The sequence below is a fragment of the Neophocaena asiaeorientalis genome, unplaced genomic scaffold (assembly GCF_003031525.2).
Source record: "Neophocaena asiaeorientalis asiaeorientalis breed wild unplaced genomic scaffold, Neophocaena_asiaeorientalis_V1.1 scaffold345, whole genome shotgun sequence".
Taxonomy (NCBI): Eukaryota; Metazoa; Chordata; class Mammalia; order Artiodactyla; family Phocoenidae; genus Neophocaena; species Neophocaena asiaeorientalis.
The window spans coordinates 3,948,095-3,975,737 of record NW_020175181.1 but is presented as its reverse complement, the minus strand read 5'-3'; the positions used below and the strand labels follow the sequence as shown (position 1 = coordinate 3,975,737).

General features: G+C 37.8%; 1 protein-coding gene across 4 annotated transcripts in view; it reads right to left on the bottom strand.

Annotated features, from left to right (window-relative positions):
• Positions 1-27,643, bottom strand: part of LOC112412789 (ATPase family AAA domain-containing protein 2B-like) — a 113,150-nt gene that overhangs the window by 78,622 nt on the left and 6,885 nt on the right. For all 4 annotated transcript variants that reach the window (XR_003005859.1, XM_024764504.1, XM_024764505.1 and 1 more), the window contains exons 2-7: positions 12,889-13,040; positions 6,790-6,839; positions 6,284-6,437; positions 4,959-5,061; positions 3,446-3,554; positions 133-249 (exon numbers count right to left, since the gene is read on the bottom strand). Coding sequence is in view for 3 of the 4 variants with exons in the window: in XM_024764504.1 (XP_024620272.1) it covers positions 133-249; positions 3,446-3,554; positions 4,959-5,061; positions 6,284-6,437; positions 6,790-6,839; positions 12,889-13,040 (685 nt within the window). In the remaining variant the exon portion in view is untranslated. The remainder of the gene's footprint in view (positions 1-132; positions 250-3,445; positions 3,555-4,958; positions 5,062-6,283; positions 6,438-6,789; positions 6,840-12,888; positions 13,041-27,643) is intronic.

Genomic DNA, 27,643 nt, shown 5'->3' with positions numbered 1-27,643 from the left:
GAAACTTGCCCTAAAGAACTGCTATAAGAGATTTCATTCTTTTAAATTCAGCAACACTAATTTTTTTTAAGGGGTGGAGTAGAATAAGCTACTCTACTACAAAAAGGAAAGAAGTTACTTAGAGTCTCTTACCTATTGGAGGTGCTTGGTATCGATCCACTGTTTTTCTTTGTCTCAAATTATATGGCCTATCGTTTTCTTCTCCTTCTGCCTCTTCAACCTCAATATCTCCATCTTCCTCTTGAGATTCTAGTTTCACACACACACACACACACACACACAAAATAAAATACTGTTTTAATTCACAAGGATTGGTCCACTCTAGAACTGAATATTTATATTTTTATTTTATTCTTTCTGCACAAGTTAGCTTTAAAAATGTCAACATTGTATGATACAGCATAAATCAATACAATTAAAAATGAACCCTGATGGGGACTTCCCTGGTGGCACAGTGATTAAGAATCCACCTGCCAATGGAGGGGACACGGGTTCAATCCCTGATACAAGAAGAGATCCCGCATGCCGCAGGGCAACTAAGCCCCTGTGCCACAACTACCGAGCCTGTACTCTAGAGCCTGCGAGCCACAACTACTGAGCCCTCGCACCACAACTACTGAAGCCCGCACGCCTAGAGCCCAGAGCCCATGCTCCACAATAAGAGAAGCCACCTCAATGATGTGCCTACGCACCGCAACAAAGAGTGGCCCTAGCTCACCACAGCTAGAGGGGGCCTGCGTGCAGCAACGAAGACCCAACGCAGCCAAAAAAATAATAATAATAATAAACATTTTAAAAAACTTAGAGTAAGCTTTCAGATGTCATGAGTAAATTGTAAAGTCCTTTGCATTTTTAGTTTCTTATTTCACTGAGCATGGCTGACAGTTTTAACATTTTTTTCAATGTCTTAATATGATTGTGTTATAGTGACAATTCCTGTGGTTAAAAAGTTGATCATAAAGTACATTGCATTTGAGGACCATAAGCTTATAAAGTTTCACCAGACTTTTATTTTAAACTATAAATAGATGTCACATTATAGCTATAGCCAAACTGCTTTTTTTTTTAATTTATATTTTCGGGCCACACCAGGCAGCATGTGGAATCTTAGTTCCCCCACCAGGGATAGAACCCATGCCCCCTGCATTGGAAGCACAGAGTCTTAACCACTAGACTGCCAGGGAAGTCCCCCAAACCACATTTTAAAAATAAACTTTTAGAATTTATGTACATTATAATTTACTTTTTATTTATTTATTTATTTATTTATTTATTTTAAAATTTAGTTTTGGCTGCGTTGGGTCTTCATTGCTGCGTGCGGGCTTTCTCTAGTTGTGGTGAGCAGGGGCTACTCTTTGTTGTGGTGCACCGGCTTCTCATTGTGGTGGCTTCTCCTGTTGTGGAACACGGGCTCTAGTCATGCTGGCTTCAGTAGTTGTGGCTCGAGGGCTCTAGAGCGCAGGCTCAGTAGCTGTGGCGCACGGGCTCAGTTGCTCCACGGCATGTGGGATCTTCCCAGACCAGGGATCTAACCTGCGTCCCTGCCGTGGCTGGTGGATTCTTAACCACTGCACCACCAGGGAAGTCCCGTAATTTATTTTTTAAATGTATAGCTAGGTGAATTATCATAAAGTGATCACTCATGTCAAGGCATAAACTATTACCAATACCCAGAAATCTACTTTATGCTCTCTCCCAATCCCTGCCTGAATTTTTCTACCAAAATGACTAATCTGTGTTTACCTGTTGTCAACAGGCCTAACAAATCATTATACTGCCAACAAAAATTGCTCTTGCTGTAAGATAAGTAATTATCTTTTAAGCATTTTTTTTTGAACTATCAAGTAGTATGTGAATATTGACCTTATTCAGTGGTTAATCGGGCATTGAATGAAGTGTGCTGTAATAAAGTTTTGAGTCATCCTATTATTGCTTTGTATGACCAAAAAGGTAGTAAAAAAGATTGAAAGGTCATAGGTAAATCAGGAGCTCAAATATGATCATATTGATATATTTAGCAGAGAACTAATATTTTTAAGAAAGGCATTTTCTTTTACATCTGTCGTTTTTTAAAATTAATTAATTAATTTAATTTGGGCTGCGTTGGGTCTTCGTTGCTGCACGCGGGCTTTCTCTAGTTGCGGTAAGCGGGGGCTACTCTGGAGCACGGGCTCCAGACACGCAGGCCTCAGCAGTTGTGGCGCACGGGCTTAGTCGCTCCACGGCATGTGGGATCCTCCCGGGCCAGGGCTCGAACCCGTGTCCCCTGCATTGGCAGGCGGATTCCCAACCACTGCGCCACCAGGGAAGCCCCTAAATGTTTACTATTAAGTTATAGAGAAAATCAGCAAATACAGTATTACTTAACTAAATAACACTATAAATCACTTGCACCCAAATAAGTTTCCTTAAACCTTCAAAAAAATTACTTTTGGAAAAAAAACCCTGCATTATTTATTATGGGAAGAAATTCTATACATGGCAAATCTACTCTGGGAAATCTACAAAGATGTTCAGTTAAAGATAAGGCAAAAATCACATTATAAATCTGTCTCACCTATACTGATTTTCTCCAAAGGAAGCAATATAGAGGTTCTAGCTGTAACAACAATAATATCTGCTCAATAAAATACCTTCATTAGAAATATCACCTCTTCAAAACTTGCTAATAATATATTAATTACAGAATTTGAGAAATAAACCCATTCTTCTCCATCTAAGCTACACAAATAGAACTAATAAGATTCCCTGGTGAAATACAATTACCTTGCATTTACAGTATACCAAATCTTCTGAAAATCCATTTTAATAAAGAAGGTTAACACCTACAGAATTAAATCCTATGGATGCACTGGTCATCAATTTATAATCCTTGGGGCAAACGTGCTTTCATCTGTTCCCAGCTCCAGCCAACAAATCCAGTCAGGATTCATCAATTCAAAACCCAGACAGGCCTCAGAAAAGAGCAGTACAACTCCCTCCACTAGTTCTGGCTGTCTCTCTTTACTGTACCATTTACTACTCCTCTGTCCATAACTAAATTTGAGACCCAAATAATCCAAGATTTAGAGGCTATGGATAGAAGGTGGCTATGGACAGAGACTTTCAGTTAGAACGTACCTAAATACAAAAGAGGCCTCACCTAACACGCAAATCAGCCCATGGCAAATGCTACACCAGATTAGGTCACTTAAGGACTACCAATAGCTACTAATAAGATATATTACATAACAATGCATAGTGTACAGCAAAGGCATTTTTCCAAATGAAGAAAATGAATACTCAGAAATGCCAATGGAATAAAAATTATTCCAAATTATGTAACATAGACCTCTAAAGCCAAAAATCACCCATCTAGCAATATTACACATATATTACTTGTACATATTTTCTTCCCTCCCACCTGAACTTTGTAGTATTTATTTCATAAGGTGCTTTCACAAACCTTCTTCTTCACCCTCAGTAGAGACTTCATGATGATTTTGTATCCCATAACTATTTCTTCTCAGTGACTTTCTTCGCCTTTTCACTCTTGAATACATGTCCATGTTTTCCTTTTAAAGAGAGAAATCTGTCAAATATTAACATGAATTTTATTCCCAGCTATAAATATCATTAACCCAATGGGACATGCCCATTCAATAAAATTTACTGAGGACCTATTTGCAAGGCAAAGATTCATGAAAATGGACCTTACTGAATTCAATACATGTAAGAAACAAGAGGAAAAACAAATAAAACTTATAAAATATTTGAAAATGTAAAACTACAATGCCATGGACATACTTTCTCCCTTAAGCAAATTACAGCCTAGTAGGATAAAACAAGTCAAGTCACAGGTAACTATAAAAGAAAGTAGAGGGCTTCCCTCGTGGCACAGCGGTTAAGAATCCGCCTGCCAATGCAGGAGACACGGGTTCGAGCCCTGGTCCAGGAAGATCCCACGTGCCACAAAGCAGCCAAGCCTGTGCACCACAACTATTGAGCCTGCGCTCTAGACCCCACGAGCCACGACTGCTGAGCCCACGTGCCTAGAGCCCGTGCTCCACAACAAGAGAAGCCACCACAATGAGAAGCCTGCGCGCCACAACGAAGACTCAACACAGCTGAAAATAAATAAATAAAATTTATAAAAAGTAATAATAAAATAAAATAAACTAGAACAAGTTTAATGCCATAAAGAAAGGTACGTGGGCATTCCCTGGTGGCCTAGTGGTTAGGATTCTGGGCTTTCACTGCTGTGCCCAGGGTTCAATCCCTGGTCAGGGAACTGAGATCCCACAAGCAAAAGGTACAGAAGAGTCTAGAATTCAAAAAGATTAATCCGCCCCTGCCGGCGTGTTTGGGGGAGGAGGGGAGGAAGCATCTGAAAAGAGCCTTGAAACAAAGGGAGAACTGCATCAGGCCTTAACCAGAAGTATTAACAGGAGTAAAAGATAGGAGAATAAGAATGATTCATTTATATTTGGGCAATGGTACGTGAGAAGATAAAGTTGAAACCAGATTATGAAGGTCAAGGTGTTTTTAATTAATTCAGTACACATTAAAAAACCATTAAAGGGACTTCCTTGTTGGTTCAATGGTTAGGACTCTGCCCTCCCAATGCAGAGGGCACGGGTTCAATCCCTGGTGGGGAACTAAGATCCCACGTGCCGCACAGTGCCGAAAAAAAAAAAAAAGACCGTTAAAGGTTCCGATGAGAAAAGTGACAGAATCAGAGGTGGACTTTAAGATGACCCTCTGCAGAAGTGTAGAGGGTCTTTTGGGGAAGGTTGTGGCAAGGGGGGTAAGGATAAAAGAAGAAAGAAAACAATAAAATCCCAGATTAAACTGGAAACGAAGAAGGAACAATTCTGTTAATTCAAGAAAATCCAAATGCTGCTCTCTCTCTCTCTCAATTCCTCAGTCCAAACAAAAACTACGTGCAAAGGTTGTTAAAGTTAAGTTAATATACTCACAAATTCTGTATCTGTCCACATTCGAAGCCGTTCTACTTCTCCTGATCGACGATTCCTTCTAATGTTTATATTGTCCATTTCCTGTAGTACAGCTTCAGCAGTACTACAATTATATAATAAAACTAGGGTTTAGACAACCATGGAATCAAACACTGTGTCATACATGTAAAAGAGCTCTTCGTCAACGCATAATTAAATCCTGATATGTAACTGTACCTAACATCCCAATTAATATCTGTTTCTGAACTGGCATCCACCAGAAGATAATGCCCCCAAAACAGATGGAAACAGGGAATTCTCTGGTGGTCCAGTGGGTATGACTCAGCACTTTCACTGCTGGGGCCCAGGTTCAATCCCTGGATGGGGAACTAAGATCCCACAAGCCATGCAGCACAGCCAAAAAAGAAAAAAAGATGGAATCAGGACATCTTCTACCTTAATATAATAAAACTTACAAATATAAGACCTTTGTTTATAAGTCTCCAAATATTTAAATTCATAATGCTACTACAAATAACTGACTACCAAAAAAAATTCGAATCCTTTTACTTGAAGATGGTGTTAAAAATTGTATAGAAAAAAGGATTTGTAAAAAGTTTAAAGCTAATATAAGGTTAACTGAATAGATACTTTTAGAAATTAGAGGACAGTGACATCCACAAAATATATGGTAACATTGGCACATTTTATGTTTTAAACACACACATAGCCCAGATACTGATCTAAGTACTTAACGAATAATAACTAATTTTGACACTACCACTATAGAATATAATTTCTTCTCATTTCAAATAGCAATTACACTGACCTCACTTCTCCAGGCTACTGCAGTGATTAAGGAGGATGATTTATTAGCTGAAAAGAATAAAGTTTCATTGCATGCAGACACTGAACAGTCAGCTGGGCTACATCCAACATGTGCAGTCTCAAAAGACTTTCAATTCAGAATCTTGACTAAGTAAAACTATGCCTACTATATATCAATAATGAAACTTAATGCTGCTTGAAAACTGTCAAAAACACAAATGTTAAATGAGCAAATATTAAAGGACTATAGTAGTGAAGTCAAAATAAAATTACTTTTTATATTATCTATGCACAAGAGCTTTAAAAAGTATGAGAAAAAATGAGCTATCACATAAATTGTATTAAATCTAATAAAGTAACCAGAAACTGACAATCATTGCTAGCCATGGTTAATTCAAATTAAGTTTTTAAATAATTGTATTGATCGCTAAGTCAGTGCTTAAGTTACTTTTTAAAACATAACTGGCTTAAGAAAACCAACAGTTACATGAAACTGCTGACTGCAAAAGCATTCATACCTATTTACTAGTTGATCAAATAACAAACTCTGGTTCACGCTTTCAAATCTGTTTTTCCTGGAACGACAACTTTTTCTGACTTCCATGTCACCATTTATACAAGAAAGGTCCCCATCTCCCTTCTTTTCGCCTCGAAGGGGATGGCTTCGAAGGGCTACAAGAAGAGAGAAATTTCCATTTCAAAGTATAGAGTATAAAAAGAAAGAAAAAAATCAAAAATTACTTTTAAAAGACTATAAAAAGCTTACTATAACCTCTTAAATGGCTTTAATATCCAAAATCTAAAATTTCTATAACTGTTTACAATCTGCTATAATAATTTAAATTATTTCAGTTGTACTGATTTCTCAGTGTTTAACAATTACATATTTACCATGACTGAAATCCAGTCACTTCCAACAGTATACTTAGCATACTAGTAAATTACGCTATTTTACCCCACTTTAATACTCTTAACAACATTATAAGAATTTCAATACTAACCAGTTTCATAACAGAATACTCACATAAGCTACTATGTCCGTTTGGTAATGTAGCACCAGGCTGAGAAGTTAACCTAGAACACAATTATATTTAATATGCAAACACATCAACATTCATTTAAAGAAGCAAGAAATGCAAATACTGGTGGAATCATTTTAATCTTTAAAATGTCAGTAATGTAATGTTACTTTTTTAAGAGTAAAGACATTTTTTACCCTAAAACTGATAATATACCAATTAATAAAATATACTAGCTACAAGTCGTTTCATTACTTCAAGAAAAGTTTTAATAACAGATTACAAACTGAACTTACTGTCTTCAACTCTATAAATTAAAATCCAATGAAAAGGCTTACGCTTAATATGTATCATAAAGTTAGCTGACGCCATAAGTAACAATGGTCACAGACATTTACTATGGGTTTTTGTTGACAACATAAAATTCAAACAATGACAAAGTTATTCAAATGATAAACTGTAAGACGAAAAAAGTATTTGAACACCAACACCACTTAATAATTTCCTCAAAGTATTATATTACACATTCTAAACTAATAAATGAAAATTTAGCTAATTTCTCAAAATCTATTGCACAACTCTCCCTTTTGGTGGAGGAACAGAAATGTTAAGTCACTAGAAAGATACTTAAAGGGTCATTAAAACATGAAGACTTATGAAAAAAGTCACAGTACGCCTTACTATAATTAGAAATTCAAAACCAAAAGCTAAATTGTTACATAGTAAAAGAGCTATCAATTTAAACTTACTAGAGTATTTTTTGAAATATCCAACAATTATCATTTTCAAAGAGTAAATAAAAAAGGGGGGAAAGAGGACATTCAAAAAACAGTACATATGACTGTCATCTGCTTATCTATGTGGTTTGCACAACATTTTTTAACTAAAATATTCTAACATTTTTGGTTATTCCAGCATTCTTCATGTAAAATTATAAATGTTATAAATATTAATTATAAATGCCCCTGTCTAATAAAGGTCACAGATAGGATGACTAAAGGTATGAACAAAAACTATTCTGTGCCTTCAGACTATCAAAAACACAAAATAAAAAACTCCATCTCGGGCTTCCCTGGTGGCGCAATGGTTGAGAGTCCACCTGCCGATGCAGGGGACACGGGTTCGTGCCCCGGTCTGGGAAGATCCCACATGCCGCGGAGCGGCTGGGCCCGTGAGCCATGGCCGCTGAGCCTGCGCGTCCGGAGCCTGTGCTCCGCAACGGGAGAGGCCACAACAGTGAGAGGCTCGCGTACCGCAAAAAATAAAAAAATAAAAAAAAAAGACAGTGCGTAATTGGCTTTTATTTCATTGCTAATGAAAGATCTATTTTAAGGTGGGGGGAGAAACAAACTTGTTCTTCAATCAATCCAATTACCAATTATAGTTTATTGTCATCATTTTACAATTATCATTTCTCTTTATAAAAATGAGAAAAAGGAGATAGAATATGAAATACTTGGGTATAAAAATAGAGAATATTGGGATTTTAAGGGTTGGTCTGCCTATACAATAATAAAGGTGCCTAAAAAGTCTCTTAAATCAAGGTTGCCAAAAATTAGTCACTTAAAATGTAACCAGGTGGGTTCACTGCTTAAATTAATCCTCTAATAAATCCTTTATGATTATGAAGTCTCCTTTATTTTTAAAAGAGGCTGCGACAAAAATAAACTCAAAATGGATTAAAGGCCTAAATGTAAGGCCAGACACTATAAAACTCTTAGAGGAAAACACAAGCAGAACACTCTGAGACATAAATCACAGCAAGATCCTTTTTGACCCACCTCCTAGAGAAATGGAAATAAAAACAAAAATAAACAAATGAGACCTAATGAAACTTCAAAGCTTTTGCACAGCAAAGGAAACCATAAACAAGACGAAAAGACAACCCTCAGAATGGGAGAAAATATTTGCAACGAATCAACAAAGGATTAATCTCCAAAATATACAAGCAGCTTATGCAACTCAATAACAAAAAAAACAAACAACCCAATCCAAAAATGGGCAGAAGACCTAAACAGACATTTCTCCAAAGAAGGTATACAGTTTGCCAACAAACACATGAAAGAATGCTCAACATCATTAATCATTAGAGAAATGCAAATCAAAACTACAATGAGGTATCACCTCACACCAGTCAGAATGGCCATCAACTAAAAATCTACAAACAATAAATGCTGGAGAGGGTGTGGAGAAAAGGAAACACTCTTGCACGTAAATGATACAGCCACTATGGAGAACAGTATGGAAGTTCCTTAAAAAACTAAAAATAGAACTACCATATGACCCAGCAATCCCACTACTGGGCATACCCTGAGAAAACCATAATTCATAAAGAGCCATGTACCACAATCTTCATTGCAGCTCTATTTACAGTAGCCAGGACATGGAAGCAACCTAAGTGTCTAACAACAGATGAATGGATAAAGAAGATGTGGCACATATATACAATGGAATATTACTCAGCTATAAAAAGAAATGAAACTGAGTTATTTGTAGTGAGGTGGATGGACCTAGAGACTGTCATACAGAGTGAAGTTAAGTCAGAAAGAGAAAAAAAAATACCATATGCCAACACATATATATGGAATCTAAAAAAAAAAAAGGTCATGAAGAACCTAGGGACAGGATAGAAATAAAGGCGCAGACCTACTAAGAGAATGGACTTGAGGACAGGGGGAAGGGGAAGGGTAAGCTGGGACAAACAGAGAGTGGCACGGACATATATACACTACCAAATGTAAAATCGATAGCTAGTAGGAAGCAGCCGCATAGCGCACAGAGAGATCAGCTTGGTGCTCTGTGACCACCTAGAGGGGTGGGATAGGGAGGGTGGGAGGTAGGGAGATGCAAGAGGGAGGAGACATGGGGATATATGTATAGCTGATTCACTTTGTTATAAAACAGAAAGTAACACACCACTGTAAAGCAATTATACTCCAATAAAGATGTTAAAGAGAGGGGGGGGAAGGGGGTGTGGGTGCGGGATATTTCCCCATATCTCTGTATCCTAAATTTTTTAAATGGAGACAGTATCACTCTGCATTAGATAATTATTACATTAGAAGTTTCTAGGGCTTCCCTGGTGGTGCAGTGGTTGAGAGTCCGCCTGCCGATGCAGGGGACACGGGTTCGTGCCCCGGTCCGGGAAGATCCCACATGCCACGGAGCAGCTAGGCCCGTGAGCCATGGCCGCTAAGCCTGCGCGTCCGGAGCCTGTGCTCTGCAACGGGAGAGGCCACAACAGTAAGAGGCCCATGTAACGCAAAAAAAAAAAAAAGTTTCTACATCTTTATGTGAAGCACACTGCAAATGCAATATCAGACTCAAAAATCATTACTTATTCTCCCTTTCCCACATAAACCCAAGGCATTCAATGATTTATGAGAATTTTAAACCTCAATTCAGCAAAATCAATCATTTGAAAAGACTTTAACCACTACCAGCCTTCATTCTAATGAGCCTCATCAATGGTGATTACATTTCTGCCTCACCTCACTACTCCTTCATCATCTGACCACAAAACAAAATTTTCGGGACTTCCCTGGCAGCACAGTGGTTAAGAATCCGCCTGCCGATGCAAGGGACACGGGTTCGAGCCCTGGTCCAGGCACATGCCGTGAAGCAACTAAGCCCGTGCACCACAACTACTGAGACCGCACTCCAGAGCCCACAAGCCACAACTACTAGCTTGCATGCCACAACTACTGAGCCCGCATGCCTAGAGCCCATGCTCCACAACAAGAGAATCCACCACAATGAGAAGCCCACACACTGCAAAGAAGAGTAGCCCCCGGTTGCCGCAACTAGACAAAGCCCACACGCAGCAACGAAGACCAAACGCAGCCAAAAATAAATTAATAAATGTTTTTTAAAAAAAAATAAATAAATAAGTTATTTCACCAATCAACAGTAGTTTCTTTAAAGAATTTAGTGGTTGTTAGGCTTCCGTGGTGGCACAGTGATTAAGAATCCAATGCAGGAGACACGGGTTTGAGGCCAGGTCCAGGAAGATCCCACATGTCACGGAGCAACTAAGCCCGTGCGCCACAACTACTGAGCCTGCACTCTAGAGTCTGCGAGCCACAACTACTTAGCCCGTGTGCCACAACTAGTGAAGCCCATGTGCCTAGAGCCCGTGCTCCACAAGAGAAGCAACCGCAATGAGAAGCCCGTGCACCGCAATGAAGAGTAGGCCCCGCTCGCTGCAACTAGAGAAAGCCCCGCACGCAGCAACGAAGACCCAACGCCGTAAATAAATAAACTAACTAAATAACTTGTTTAAAAAAAAAGAATATAGTGGTTGTTAACAAAGTTCTTTAGGATTCATTATTTTTCATAGGTAATACTAACTTTCATCTATATTCAATTTTCCTCCAATGAACTGTATTTTAACAAATTATTTTTGTGAAAGAACTTTTGTGAAAGTCATTTTACCTTAGATGCTCTTAAGACTTTAGAGTACCAAAATAAAGGAATTAGGATTCTCAGGTTCATGACATAAAAATTAATACAAGCCTTCAAATAAATCCTGATTTTTGTATTTATACTATCTCAAAATCTAAAATATCTTTAACTACAAGTTTCCCTAAAATTCAATTATGTTGAATCTGATAGGTCAAATGGCACTTTCTTTTCAGGTCATCTGAAACACTAAGAGTCTAATTCTAACATGTAGCACTTAATCACATCCCTTGATGAAAGTTTAACTCAAAAAACTTTTAAAATTCTGTGAACTGCTAAACATTATTCTCCTGCCAAAAAAAAAAAACCAGTAAATTTTATTAGTATTCATTATTTCTTAAGCTTTTTATTCAAAATGTACTTAATATTTTTTAAAGGAATATCAAACTCTAAGGTACCTAAATGGAAGCAAAACTCTCTCCCCTCAAAAGAATTTTAAGCCTTTTTACATGAAAGACATGATCAAGATTAATTTACATAAAAGATTTGAGTGGATAAGATGTGGGAAATCTACGGTATCAGAGACTTACACCTGAATTAAACTGTTAAAATTATCTTACAATTAAAGGTCAAACTTTTAACACTACAAGAACACTTTTTAGAGCATTTACTAGAAAAAGAAGCTTGATTCACTCATTTAATAAATACAGGATACAGATTACAACAGATAGATCAAGTGTAGAAGTGTAAGTAAAGGGCTGTACTTATTTTAAGTAACATCATTATAGTTATCTGGATCTATTTCATCTCACAGATGAAGGAGTATGGTAAAGTTAAAAAAAAAATCAATAACTATGATTCACATAATCTACTTAACTCCCAGACAATGCAAAATTAAAAATTTTAAATACATATTAAAATAGGTAAAGACTCTTTAGAGACTAGTAAATGTACAATGCCTGTCAAAATCTATATAACTGCAAAGATTATTTTCATTAAAGCCTAAGAGTATCCCGAATTTACCTACACACATAAAATCAAAATATTGTCAAAAGGGAATTCCCTTTTACTTCTGGTTTGCAGTTGGCACATCATCAGCACTTCTACATCAAACACTGGAAAAAAGAGAAGCTAAAGACTCTAAGCTCAAATTTTAAATCTTTTCTGAGTGTGTATACACCTATCCTATCTACATTAAATTAGTACCACTTACTTTGGTTAAGTGAGTAAAATTGTTTTCTAATACATATCAAAACAGACACAAAGCAAATTTAAGTTGAAAACAACCAGATAGATGAAAAGATTTCTTTAAAAATTAATTTAGATTTTATTACATTTTAGTATACCAATTCAAGTGGAATACTTAATTTTAGGAAGGGGAGATTTTATCTTATTTTCAAGTAAAAAATATAATTTTAACCATGTTTTTATTTAAATTTTCAGGACTATAAACACGTATGCACATTCAAGACCTATCAAAATTCTTATTGTTTTAGTAATATTAGTTTCTATTACATACTACATATATTTTTGGCATATTTAGAGAAAATAAAATTACATACAGAAATTATAAAATAAGCTTAATACAATTTATAAGTATTTCTAGCCCGGTAGCTTTACAATTTAAGAAAATTAGCAATTATCAGCCCTGAATCACATCAAATAATTCATGAAAAAACAATGGAGGAGTTCTCCATTCTCACCTGGCCTGTCCAGTTGATATGTTCCATTCCTCTCGCTGACCAGTACTTCGTGATTTTGATTTGTCTTTGCAAACAGAATCAGGTTGTTTCAAAGTGCGTTTGGCTGGAGGAGACACATGGCTATCACTTAAACTACCATCAACTTCAGCTTTCTGAAAGACAAAGTTTAAAATGTATTTATTATCCTATTAAAATTCACAGAATTCTTAAATTCTTGGATAAAGTACAGTGCTTATTCAACCAATAAACATTTACTGAAGGAATCTCTCTACAAGTGTAGCAAAATGTAATAATCTATAAATACAGAAACAAAAAAGTTAGAAAGATAAATTTATCCTCAGAAAAGTATGTTTAGTTTGTTTTTATTTTAAAATAGTTTCAAGCCTACAGAATATGTGTAGATACAACTTTTTATGACATGATTCATCATTCCTCTCCTAAATACTCCAGTGTGTAACTCCCAAAATTAGAACACTCTGCTATATTAGCATCATTCAACCCTCCCAATTAGGAACTCATCATTGATATAACACAGAGCCAGTCCACAGACACATTCAAATTTTATCAAATGTCCCAACAAGGTCTCTCTTTCCTTTCTGGTTCAGGATCCTAACCAGGAACATATACTGTGTGTACTTATCAGATCTCCTCGGTCTCCTTCTATCTGGAACAATCCTTTAGTCTCTCCCCATTTTCATGCCCTTGACTGTAAAGAATATAGGCTTTTTATTTTCCAGGATGACTATCAGTCTGGGTCAGTCAAAGGTGGTTCCTGCTTGGCTCCTCATCCCCTTTGTGATGTGGGCATCTACCTGATGTTCCTCGTAACCCAAGTCAGGCCATAACACTCATAGAAAGAATATACAGACATGATATTATGCATACCATACCTACCCATCATTAGGTATAACCTTGATCACCTAGTCAAGTTGGTGTCTGCCAGGTTTCTCCACCGTAAAGTCACTATTTTTCCCTTTGTATTTGATTAGTTTATGTGAAATCATTCTGATAATTCACCAATATCCTGTTCCTCAACAAACCTCCACCCACTAGCCACAGCATTCATTGACTATTCTTGCCTTTATCCAATACCATCATGGTGGTAATTATCTAATCGTATCACTCCTATATGTTTTAGTTGGCATCCTACTTTAAAGAATTTTCTTGGGATTTCCCTGATGGTCCAGTGGTTAAGAATCTGTCTTGCAATGCAGGGGACACCGGTTCAATCCCTGGTCAAGGAACTAGGATCCCACAGGCCACGGGGCAACTAAGTCCTCACACTCTGAAGCCCACGCACCACAACTAATGAGCCCGTGTGCCACAACTAGAGAGAAGCCTGCACACCGCAACAAAAGATCCTGAGTGCCACAACTAAGACCCGATGCAACCAAAAAATAAAAAGAATTTTCCCTCCCCAACCCTCCTTACTCAATTCATTCACTCATTTATTTGTATCAGTATGGATTCATGGATTCTTACTTTATTCTGTGGGTTTTAATCCATTACTCTATTTCTTTGCTCAAATTATACAAGATTTGGCCATCAGGAGCCCTTTCAAAGTGGTTCTAATATTCTTTTGACATGTCCCCATCATTTTGAGTACCTCCTTACTTTCTGGCACAAAAGTAATCAATCTGTAGGCTCATCTAGTACTCTCCCTTCCTGACCCCAGAAATTAAGCTCAGGTTCCTTTCAGTCAAGGATAGTATTCAGAAATCAAGATCTGGGCACTAGGTGTGCTCAATGTTACTGGAGTTTCACTGCTATTGAGTCCTCTCAGCAGAGAAAGCTAGGAAATATATGAATTTATATTGATACACAGAAATATAGACATCTATACCTATTTCTTTATCTGTGCATAAATAATAATTTTTAAAATGTGTGTACACGAATGCGTTCAACTAATTCCATACCTTAAGTTTCTTTCTAGACTTGCCCTTTTTATGTTTGTAAGTCCTTTCCAATGAGAAACACGGCTTCCATTATCTTCAAATACATTTATTCATTTGCTCTTTCAATTAATTAATTTGTTTAATGTAACCAATCTCTCAACCCGAGACCTCCATCCAACACGCTTCCGCTAATCCCTCCCTAGCTTCATGTCTTCAAACTAGGGGAGTCACTGTCTCTGAGGAGCAGCTTTCCTCTTCGCCACCCAATTCCTTGGATGCTGGATAGGTGGGGAAGAGAGTGGAGGAAAGGGTTACCTTTTCTTTAGAGAAGATTTAATTCATATGCTAATACTTTATCACTTAAGATTATCGATCAGTATTTCAAAAGCATGTATGATCATTTTCAATATACTACCATTTAAACATTTTTGAGTTATTTCCCTTTATGCTACAAATTTCTTTTAAGAAAAATATATAGGGACTTCCCTGGTGGCTCAGTGGTTAAGAATCCGCCTGCCAATGCAGGGGACACAGGTTTGAGCCCTGGTCCGGGAAGATCCCACATGCTGCGGAGCAACTAAGCCCATGTGCCACAACTACTGAGCCTGTGCTCTAGAGCCCACGAGCCACAACTGAGCCCGCGCGCCACAACTACTAAAGCCCGCATGCCTAGAGCCCGGGCTGCACAAGAGAAGCCATCGCAACAAGAAGCCTGCGCACCACAACAAAGAGCAGCCCCCTCTCGCCGCAACTAGAGAAAGCCCACGTGCAGCAACGAAGACCCAATGCAGCCAAAAATAAATAAATTTATTTTAAAAAAAGAAAAAATATAAAAACTATCCATTTCATAAATCTCATTTCTGTATCATATGTTCCCAAAGCAACACGACTACATTACACAAATAATTAGTCAAAATGTAGCCACTTGCAAACATGAGAAATACTCGCAATATACGTTTAAAGGTATCCAAGTATAACCTATAGAACTAACATCCACTTACTAAAATGTTTTTCACAAAAAGACCAATTTTTTTATTTTGTGCTGTAATACAATTTACCATGAACTAGTTTTAAAGCCACAAGACCACGTTTCGTACTAAAAGGCACAAAGGAAAAAACAATTAGAAATTCAAACATCAAACTGTCTATAAGTAAGGATAATAAACATGTTAGTTGTGTAACATACACCTCCGCTTATTAGTTTAAGTTCCCCAGAAAAACTGGTTAGCTACTTCCAAACCATCCCACGTAGAGGTGGGAAAAACCATTTAAGATGCAATTCAATCATGTAATAGTATTTAACAGTAAACATGCTTAATGTACTTAAGAAATGGTTGGGTTTTTTTGTTTTTTTTTTTTTTTATTTTTTGGCTGTGTTGGGTCTCACTTGCGGTACACGGGCTCTTCGTTTGAGGCATGCGGGCTTCTCTCTAGTTGTGGTGTGCGGGCTCCAGAGCACGTGAGCTCGGTAGTTGCAGCACACGGGCTTAGTTGCCCCATGGCATGTGGAATCTTAGCTCCCTGACCAGGGATCAAACCTGCGTCCCCTGCATTGGAAGGCAGATTCTTAACCACTGGACCACCAGGGAGGTCACAGAAATGGGTTTTTTTTAATTGTATTATTTCACTTCCTCAGGCCCTCGCCTTCTCCAACCCCACCCTTTAACAGAGTAAACAGAGAAGCTCAGACATAAGTTAACTAACTCTAGCCCAAGGTCATATAGCTAACAAATGACTGACAGAACTTGAGAAAAAAGAAAAAACCTAGAATTTTAGGTACTTCCATTCCTAATATTGTTCTCTGTCTACTACCTCAGACACTCCACCCTAGAATATTTATAAAATACCAAGGTTAAAGTGTGCCTCAAAGGTCATCTTACTCAACTACTGATCCAAGACTTGATCAGCCTCTACATTTGTCACTTCAAATGTGCTCCACCCATGACCCATCCAATCAGAAACCATTTTTGACAAGATTCCCCAGATAATTCTTATATACGTTAGTTTGAAAAGCACTACTATATAACACATTCAACAAATAAGTCACTGAGGAAGCACTGTCATATGTTCCAAGCTAAGACATATTTGTGAATAAAGAAACTGATACCTGTAAACTACTTTACCAATTTAGATAGTCCAGGCCAGCATTACTCCTAATCAAACCTCACCACTCATCCCTCAAGACCCATCTGTCCCTCAAAATCTTACCTGAAGAATCTAACCTAAATTGACCTTTTTCCCTCTGCTACCTGCAACTCTACATTTTGGCACTTAATTATATTCAATTTAGCATTATATATTTACCATCTTTTTTTTTTTTTTTTTTGGTACGCGGGCCTCTCACTGTTGTGGCCTCTCCCGTTGCGGAGCACACGCTCCGGCCACGCAGGCTCAGCGGCCATGGCTCACGGGCCCAGCCGCTCCGCGGCATGTGGGATCTTCCCAGACCGGGGCACGAACCCGTGTCCCCTGCATCGGCAGGCAGACTCTCAACCACTGCGCCACCAGGGAAGCTCCCTATTTACCATCTTTAAAGTGTCACATCCAAGTCTTGACATTCAAGCAAGATTTTAAGTTCTTTAATTATAAAAAATAACAAGATTTTAAGTTCTTTAATTATAAAAAATACCCTACTTCTTTTTAATTCCACACAATACCAAGAAAAAAAAAAAAAGGCAAGACTTTCCCAAGTTTGTTCTGTAAATTAATAGAAATTATTAGGAGAAACAAAGGAAGGCTCATGGACAAATAAATTTGAGAAACAATGAGGTCCAAGGTTTTTTGCTTCAGGACTTGTAATAGTCTTTAATATGTTAATATGCAGAGATTTCCCTGGCAGTCCAGTGGTTAAGACTCCAGGCTTCCAATGCAAGGGGCTTGGGTTCAATCCCTGGTCAGGGAACTAAGACCCCACATGCCGCGAGGTGCCGCCAAAAAAAAAGTTAACATGCAGTATAGCTCTAAGTATGGAAGACAGTATATAACATTTCACAAGCTTATTTGATCAAGCTCTTTTTTCATGGAGCATCTGTAGGTACTGAAGTTTCACAAACACACTCTGAGAATAAGTACTATGTACTTATTAAATTAAAGACAAAAGAGTAAAATATTTGAAGTCCAGCCATTTTTTAAATAATGTGAGTTATTATATAACTCTTTGAATATTGATTTAAATGAGTTTGTGTTTATTTATTACTCATTCTCTCACGTTCTACTGGCTTTTTACAGTTGCATTCAGGAGTGTCTCTCAAAGTGTTATCCACATACTAACTGAATCATAAAGCACCTGACTTCTCATTAAACAAACATAACCTGCTAAACTAGAGTTCTGGAGGTGGGATATTTTAAATGAGGGCCTCTGAATGATTCTTAGTACATGAAAGTCTGAGGACCTCTGGCATATAAAACAGTTCAAGTATAATATGACACACATCATCCTAACTGCTGCACTGCACTGCTGCACCACTCTTACAATGAAAGGCTTTCAGTCGTGACTTGGCTCAGTGACAGAGACCTCAGAATAAACAGCATTACAAAAGACTCCTTCCCTCCAAAGAAATACAGGGATTTAAATAAAGCCAATAACCAAAATGTAAATACTACAAAATAATTACTTCAACACCATTTAATTAACTTCAAGCTTTGGGAAAGTTTTTACCTACAAACCTGATACTAACAGTTCACCTTTAATAGGATGATCATAATGCTCAACTTTAACTTCTTCAAAGCATTTTACTAGTTAATTATAACCTAACCCTTTGAGGGAAGGCGTTGCCAGTTTCAGGACAAAAATATTTAAGAGAGATTATGCAACCTACCCACAGTCATTTAGCAATATGTGTCAGAGTGATTACAATCCACAAGCAGGAAAGGCATCTCAAACTAAGGGAATAATTTCATTTAACAAACATTTGTTAAGGACCTACTGGGTACATAAGACATGGGGGTTGGGGGAGGGATGGTAAAAAAAAGAGTAAAACCTACTTACAACCCAATACACAATCTGTTGAGTTCACAAACAGTCGCAATAATGATATACGGCATATTATACTAAGTACTATAATGGAAATACACAATTCTCTGAAAGCAAAAAATGATAACTGCTAACAGAGATGAAGGAAGACATCATAAATCACGTGGACTTTATTTTGTAACAGTAATGTAACACATAGAATGGTCAGAGGATCATGATTCAAGGATGAGATAACTTCCAAGAAGTGTAAGAGTAATAGTGTCAAATACTACAGAAAGTAAAAGCACAATGAAAACTTAAGTCATCCCCACCTAAGTGACTTTTTCTCTTAAACTCTAACCTTCTAAAATCAGGCAGAAAATTTTTCCAATTTACAGAAATGATTTTCTCCTTGAGTCTTCAGTTTCTTAAACCATACTCATCAGCTACCACAAATACTGAACACTATTCTACCATAAATCTTGTAAAAATAGGTAAAAGATGTTGAAAATAATAAAACAGAGAAGAACTTATGCTGCCCTGGTTTTCAGGGAAGGCTGCCTGCCCGGATCACAGTTTGTCAGAAATCCAGAATCTGTACTTCAATGTACAGACAAAAAGAATGTACCCAAGTACAGCATTAAAAAATGAAAAATTCAAGGAAGTAAGTGAATTAGCAGACCAATAGATTAATTCAAGTCTTGATGATGGCCTCATACAGAATTGTAAAAGTAGAAAATAAGAAATTGATTACATAAAGCTGAATAACAAAAATATTAGTAATACCAATATCCAAAATAAAGACTGGGCAGGTATAATAAGTGGATTTTGTGTTTTAGGAGCTATGGAGGAAGGTGGAGGGATGGGAGGCATATGTTGACGGGAGAAATGTAACAGTGAATTCCAATTTTGAAAATAAGGTTTAGAATTCTAGCCAGAAATCTAGGGAGATGTCTATCAGACTGTCAGAAATGCAGTTCTGAGATAGAGTGATGTGAGGACTAGAGATAGATATGAAATTGTAATAAAAGCGTCACAGGCAATAATATATAGAATAAAAAACAAGAGGGCAAAAGTCAAAACCTTGGGCTTCCCTGGTGGCGCAGTGGTTGAGAGTCCGCCTGCCGATGCAAGGGACACGGGTTCGTGCCGCGGTCTGGGAAGATCCCACATGCTTCGGAGTGGCTAGGCCCGTGAGCCATGGCCGCTGAGCCTGCGCGTCTGGAGCCTGTGCTCCACAACGGGAGAGGCCACAACAGTGAGAGGCCCACGTACCGCAAAAAAAAGACAAAAAAGTCAAAACCTTTTAAAAATGCCTACATTTATTTAAAAAATGCCTACATTAAAGGGATAAGCAGAAAGGATCTCATATAAACTAAAGAAAAATACAGTGTCTCACTCTAACAGGGGGAGTGGAAGCTGGTTACAAAAAGACTAAACAATGGGTCTTCCCTGGTGGTGCCATGGTTAAGAATCCACCTGCCAATGCAAGAGACACAGGTTCGAGCCCTGGTCCGGGAAGACCCCACATTCCACGGAGCAGCTAGGCCTGTGTGCCACAACTACTGAGCCCACGTGCCACAACTACTGAAGCCCATGTGCCTTAGAACCCGTGCTCTGCTACACGGAAAAGCCACCGCAATGAGAAACCCACACACCGCAAGAAATAGTATACTCCCGCTCACGGCAACTACAGAAAGCCTGCGCCCAGCAATGAAGACCCAACACAGCCAAAACACAGCCCACGTACCACACACACACAAAAAAAAGTAAATAAATTAAATAAATTTAAAATACAAAAAGACTAAACAGGATGAAAGCTGATAAACATGTGGATTGGTAATTTGGAGGTCACTGTAACTTCTGATAGGGCAATTTCTGCAAAATGCTGAGGTGGAAATCACTAAGTGAAGAACCCAGTGAGTGGTAAGAATGTAGAGCTGATAAACTACAGAGCTACTCTTATGTGTCAGAATTAAGAAGAATAAGATAATAGGCTTAAAGAGGTTACAAAGTCAAAGAAGGCAGTGAAGGATTTTCTTTTTTTAAAGGAAGACCTGGATTCTTGTAAACAGAAGAAAAGGAACCACAGAAGAGAATAAAATACGATAAAATTTTAAAGAGGGTAATTCCCTGGCGGTCCATGGGTTAGAACTTGGAGCTCTCAATGCTGGGTTCGATCCCTGGTTGGGGAACTAAGATCCTACAAGCTACACAGCAAGGCCAAAAAAAAAACAAAAAGAGCAAGATAACTGATGAGAAAAAGATCCTCAAGAGACAAGAAAAAACAGAACAGGAACTGCCAACAGGTTAGATCAGAAAGTACATGGGTGCAATCAATCTTTTCCAATTTCCTTTATAAGACAGCCTTTTTTCCTACCTTTCTTAAAAACAGGTACTCCTGTTTTCATGAGAGTTTAGAAGTTCAGTCAATTTCTTTTTCTTTCATTTGTAAAAAGAATTCACAGAGGCAGCAGTTACCATGACTTCAGGAAACAAAACTCACACTGCTGTTTATTTTCTTAGAGCCAGTACTATTCTACAAAGTCCTAAAACTTCAGGCACATAAAATGTCCTAAAATTTCCTCAAATATCCCAAGAGCAATGGCTTACTAGTTTAATATTTCTAAACAATCATCATGAAAGAATACAGAAAGGGAAAAAAATATATAGAAGTGAGCTGAGGAGTTGTAAAAAGATAAAAATAGCCTATTATAGTTTAAACTGCATTTTTCTTCCTGGAAGATAATTATTTTACCTGAAAATATTACATTACTTAAAATGACAAAGAGGGACTTCCCGGTGGCGCAGTGGTTAAGAATCCGCCTGGCAATGCAAGGGAAATGGGTTCGAGCCCTGGTCAGGGAAGATCCCACATGCCATGGAGCAGCTAGGGCCCTGCGCCACAACTACTGAGCCCACGTGCCGCAACTACTGAAGCCCGTGCACCCTAGAGCCCATGCTCTGCAACAAGAGAAGCCACCATAATGAGAAGCCTGCGCACCACAACAGGGTAGCCCCCACTCGCTGCAACTAGAGAAAGCCCGCGTGCAGCAACGAAGACCCAAAGCAGCCAAAAATAAATAATAAAAAAATTTTTAATGACAAAGAGACAATAGGCATACTGAAAAATGCCACAGACTTAAAAGTTAGACAGAACCAGTCTTATATTGCAGCACTACCACTGTAATTCAAAAACAACTATTTACCTCATAAGATTGTTAGAACCAGGTGAAGAAGTATAAGTAACAAATATTACACCTGCAGCCTGACAGTGGATACGGTCTCAAGTAAGGATACTTGTTTGGCTTTGTAGTATTAACATAATTTCATAAGCTTATTAATTATCTTCAGGGATCCATTCCTTCCACAAACAAAATTTATTAACACCTGTTACTGTGTTAGATACTAAAGATACTTGATGATTAAACACTCTGCCCTTCAAAAAACTTAAATCCTAACTCCTTAAATCAGTCAGTAAAAGGTATATAAAAACTTAACAGTTAAAAAAAAAAAAAAAAAAACTTAACAGTGCTGAGAGTACTGGGGAGAGGAGTGCATACTGATTTAGCCTATTTATAGAACAATTTGGCAAAACCTATAAAAATTTAAAGTACAGTATACCTTTGACTCAGTATTTATTTCCACTTTGCCTAAAAGAGAAAGGTCATTTTATGTGACATTATTTATAATATTAAAAACATGGAGACAACGTAACTGTGTATCAATAGGGAAAAGTCAAAGTGATGGTGTAATGATACAACAAAATGTTAAAAAGCCAGCAAGAAGGACAGATATGAAAGAGTGTACATGATACATAGTTAAGTAGAAAAATTAACTATCATAAATAGTATATAAGGTATGATTCTATTTCTGTTAAAAGTATACACATATAGGGAATTCCCTGGCAGTCCAGTGGTTAGGACTCCGTGCTTCCACTGCAGGGGCCAAGGGTTCGATCCGTGGTCGGGGAACTAAGACCCTGAAAGTTGAGTGGTGCAGTCAAAAAAAGATAATAATAATAATTATTATTATTATTGTTATATATGCATACATACACATACACATATAAATAACCGATACATACATGTGCAATGGTCTGGAAAGACGTACGCCAGCTTTAACAGTGATTATCCCTAGGAAGAACGAGCTAGAGGAATTAGGGGAGATGGGGAAAGTCCTTCCTTTTTCTGTGCATTTCCATATTATTTGAAATACTAATTTCATAATTTTTAAATAAAAATATTTTGCCAAGGAGCTGAGGTTAAGAGTCTTATGTACTCCTTTATCTTCAGTTTCTGGAACATCGAGTCACTCAATAGATATTAAAGAATTAAAGAAAGACACTTCCATTTCCAGTTGAATTGTTGCCTTTAAAATCATATGGTCAAAAAAAAATTAAAATATCATATGGTCTTGGACAACTATCATTTCTCCTCAATTCTCCCATCTAATAAACTTGGAGACTTAAATAGAAGAGTAATAACTAAAAAATGAAAACTAAATTAAATTTTTAAATTAATTTAAAATACTTTCAAAATTTTAACATAGAAGCCAGCCCGCACCAGTTGCTCTCTTGTTTGCACATCTCAAAGAAGCTTCTCCTACTGTCTCTATATACACATTTTAAATTATTATAATGTGTCACTGATTAAGGAGGTATAGCTCTGCACCAGGGCTTAGTTTTGTGGTTTTTGTTTTTTGCGGTACGCGGGCCTCTGACTGTTGTGGCCTCTCCCGTTGCGGAGCACAGGCTCCAGACGTGCAGGCTCAGCGGCCATGGCTCACGGGCCCAGCCGCTCCGCGGCATGTGGGATCTTCCCGGGCCGGGGTACAAACCCGTGTCCCCTGCATTGGCAGGGGGACTCTCAACCACTGCACCACCAGGGAAGCCCAGTTTTGTTTTTTAAAAGTAGATTCCCTTAACTTGCACAATCAAGTACACAACTGCAACACTCACCCTAAGTATGAGCACTGAAGTATGCGTTAGATAAAGGATGTTACTAAGTCGTAAAGGAAATGAACTTTCATCAAGCAACTTCAAGGCTTTATCCCCTGACAAGTGGACCACTTGACACACAGGTACCAAATGGTCAACAGAGGTCTGCAACAAGAAGCACCAAGTCTTGTTTACTCAAATAACTGTCAGTAAAGTTCTCCAGCATGCCATCAAAAGTGCTTTAAAAAGTTTGCTTTATTATCAGTTTAGAGACAAAATTTTTCTAGGTGCCAACATCTGAATAAAATGAGTTCCATGAGGAATGAAAAAGAGAGAGAATAGTTGAAGAAATAATAATAATTTTAGATTACCATTAAGAAATAAATTTACCACAATCAAATAGATGAAAAACCGCAGACTAAAAGATCTAAGATTGCCAAACAAGAGAGTGATGGAAAAACCCACGCCTAAAATACAGTAAAATTTATGAAAAATAAGACCAAAAAATTCTACAAAGTTTCAAAAGAGAAAGAACACCTACAAAAGAATCAGACAAACATCAAACTTCAAGAGTAACACTGAATACAAGATGACAATAAAGTAACATTCTTAAAGTACTGGACCTAGAATTTTGTATCAAGCCAAGTTTTCATTTAAATTAAATGAATTAAATTAAATTCATTTAAATTAAATTAAAGAGCATAATGAAAATATTCTCAGGCATGTAATGCCTCAGAAAGTTTGTCACAAAAAGTCCCAGACTGAAAATATTCTTGGAGGAAGCATTCACAAGGAAGAGAAATAAATACAGAATAATAATGCAAAGACATAAAAAGTAAGATAAACTGGTACCTTAGTGAAATTTGTTATTGGAAAAAAACTCCAACAAAAAGAAAAAGTACTTATACCCATAAAAAAGTCAGAACAAAAATTCTAGACAATATAGGGCAAGAAGGGAGGTAGAACATTACAAGAGTATGTTAAAGAGTATGTGGTTAGAGGAAATATAATTTTTTTAAGAAAAGAGTTAATAAACAGACATTTAGGTCTTAAGAGCAATCACACACACACACAAAAAGGAAAAAACTTTAAAACCAGAAGATGCACAAACATGGTCTAGTGGACATATCTATAACACTGGACCGCCGATGGCAGAATTCACATTCTTTTCAAGTGTACGTGGAACAATTACCAAAACTAACCATAAACAGAGTAACAAAAATAAGTCATAACAAATTTCAAAAGATCAAAATCATATGGAAAACACAATACTGTAAATCAACTATACTCCAATACATTTTTTTTGTTTGTTTTTTGCGGTACGCGGGCCTCTGACTGTTGTGGCCTCTCCCGTTGCGGAGCACAGGCTCCAGAAGCGCAGGCTCAGCGGCCATGGCTCACGGGCCCAGCCACTCTGCGACACGTGGGATCTTCCCGGACTGGGGCACAAACCCGCGTCCCCTGCATCGGCAGGCGGACTCTCAACCACTGCGCCACCAGGGAGCCCATAAAATTTTTAAAAATAAAATAAAATAAATCATATGGACTATGTTCTCTGAGTACAGGAGTATTAAACTGGAAGTAAATACCAAAAAGGTAATTAGAAAATAAACGCTCAACAATTTGGAAAAGTAAACAATATACTTTTAGATAACTAATAGATCAAAGAATAAAGCAAGAAAATTAGAGGGACTTCCCTGGTGGTCCAGTGGTAGAGAATCCGCCTTGCAATGCAGAGGACACGAGTTCAATCCTTGGTCAGGGAACTAAGATCCCACATGCCATGGGGCAACTAAGCCCGTGCACCACAACCACTGAGCTCACGCGCCTCAACTATAGAGCCTGCGTGCTGCAAACTACAGAGCCCACCCGCCCAGTCTGCACGCCACGACTAGAGAAGAGAAAACCCACAAGCCACAACTTGAGAGAAGCCTGCGAGCCAAAACAAAAGATCCTGCATGCCTCAACGAAGATCCCACATGCCACAACTAAGACCTGATGCAGCCAAAAATAAATAAATCTTTTAAAAAAAGGAAGAAAATTACAAACTATTCTAAAATTAAAAGAAAAGTTTATGTAATATATATATATGTATACCAGAAGAATCCGAAGAATAAAAAAATTAGGTAGAATCTTTTTTTTTTTTTCCAGCCACACCTCACGGCTTGCAGGATCTCAGTTCCCCGACTAGGGATTGAACCCAGGCCATGGCAGTGAAAGCCCAGAGTCCTAACCACTAGGACACCAGGGAACTCCCTAGGTAGAATCTTAATAAGGGACAAAATTGGATATTTGAGTATCTGAACAATCAGTAAATTCACACTGTAATATTTTTCCATCTCAATGTTTTCCATCATATATATATACTTATATATATACATTTACATTTTTCTACATCTAATAGAATATATACATTTTTCCCAAGCACACAAAGAATGTTTACCAAAACTGACAATATATTAGGTCACCAAAAAAAGCATCAAATTCCACAAGAAAAATATGCAAACTATGCTATGTGAGAGCTGTTCCTTGCTCATGGACAACTTAATATGAAAGTGTCGATTCTCTGTAAATTAATCTAGGAATTCAAAAACATTCCCAATCAAAATTGGGGGAATTCCCTGGTGCTTCAGTGGTTAGGACTCTATGTTTTCACTGCCAAGGGGCCGGGTTCAATCCCTGGTGGAAGAACAAAAATCCCACAAGCCACACAGAGCGGCCAAAATAAATAAAATAAAAAATTAAATTAAAAATTTTTAATTTCTAAATCAAAATTCTATGGGACTTCCCCGATGATCCAGTGGCAAAGAATGAGCCTTCCAATTCAGGGGACGCAGGTTCGATCCCTGGTCAGGGAACTAAGATCCCACATGTCGCGGAGCAACTAAGCCCACGCACCACAACTACTGAGCTCACGCGCCTCAAGGAGAGAGCCTGCGTGCCGCAAACTACAGAGCCCATGCACCCTGGAGCCCACGCACCACAACTAGAGGGAAGCTCACACACAACAACTAGGGAGAAGCCCGCACGCTATAACAAAGAGCCCGCGTGCCACAACTAAGACCCGATGTAACAAGAAAGGAAGGAAGGAAGGAAGGAAGAAAGAAAGAAAGAAAGAAGGGAGGGAGGGAGAAAAGAAAGAAAGGAAGGACGAAGGAAGGAAGAAAGGGAGGGAGGGAAGGAGGGAGGGAAGGTAAGAGGAAGAAAGAAGAGAGGAAAATAAATAAAATAAGTAAATATTTTTTTAAGAAAGTCAAAATTCTAGTTGGATGTTTAAAGGAAGTCCATAATCTTAACTGGAAATATATACCAAAATCTTTGACTATATAAGTCAACTTTGAAAATAACAAAGAGGAAGAACTTGCCTTTTAGGGTATTAAGACATACCTCAAAACCACAGTCACAGAAACAGTATGATACTGCCGTAAGAATAAATAAACCAACAAAAAAGAATACAGAGATCAAAGCAGAATATATATGGGAACATGGTATATTATAAAGTGGCGCTACAAAGTATAGGTTGTCTAGTAGAATGAATAAAATAAACCAAAGACCTAAACAGGAAAAGTAAAACTGTATGTGTGTACAGCATCACAACATAAGAAGTATCCCTTACTATGGCACAAAAAAGGTTAAAAGCCACTGATCTATAATACTCTTGGAAAACACAACAAAAATAGCAACTCCAGTAGAAAACAAAAATATTAACAAGCATTTTAAAGATGAAGACATTTTTTAAAGAATTACTATAGACAGGGACTTTCCTGGTGGCGCAGTGGTTAAGAATCCGCCTTCCAATGCATGGGACTCGGGTTCGATCCCTGGTCAGGGAACTAGATCCCATATGCATGCCACAACTAAGAGTTTGCATGCCACAACTAAGGAGCCCGCCGGCTGTAACTAAGGAGCACACATGCTGCAACTAAGGAGTCTGCCGGCTGCAACTAAGACCCAACACAACCAAAATAA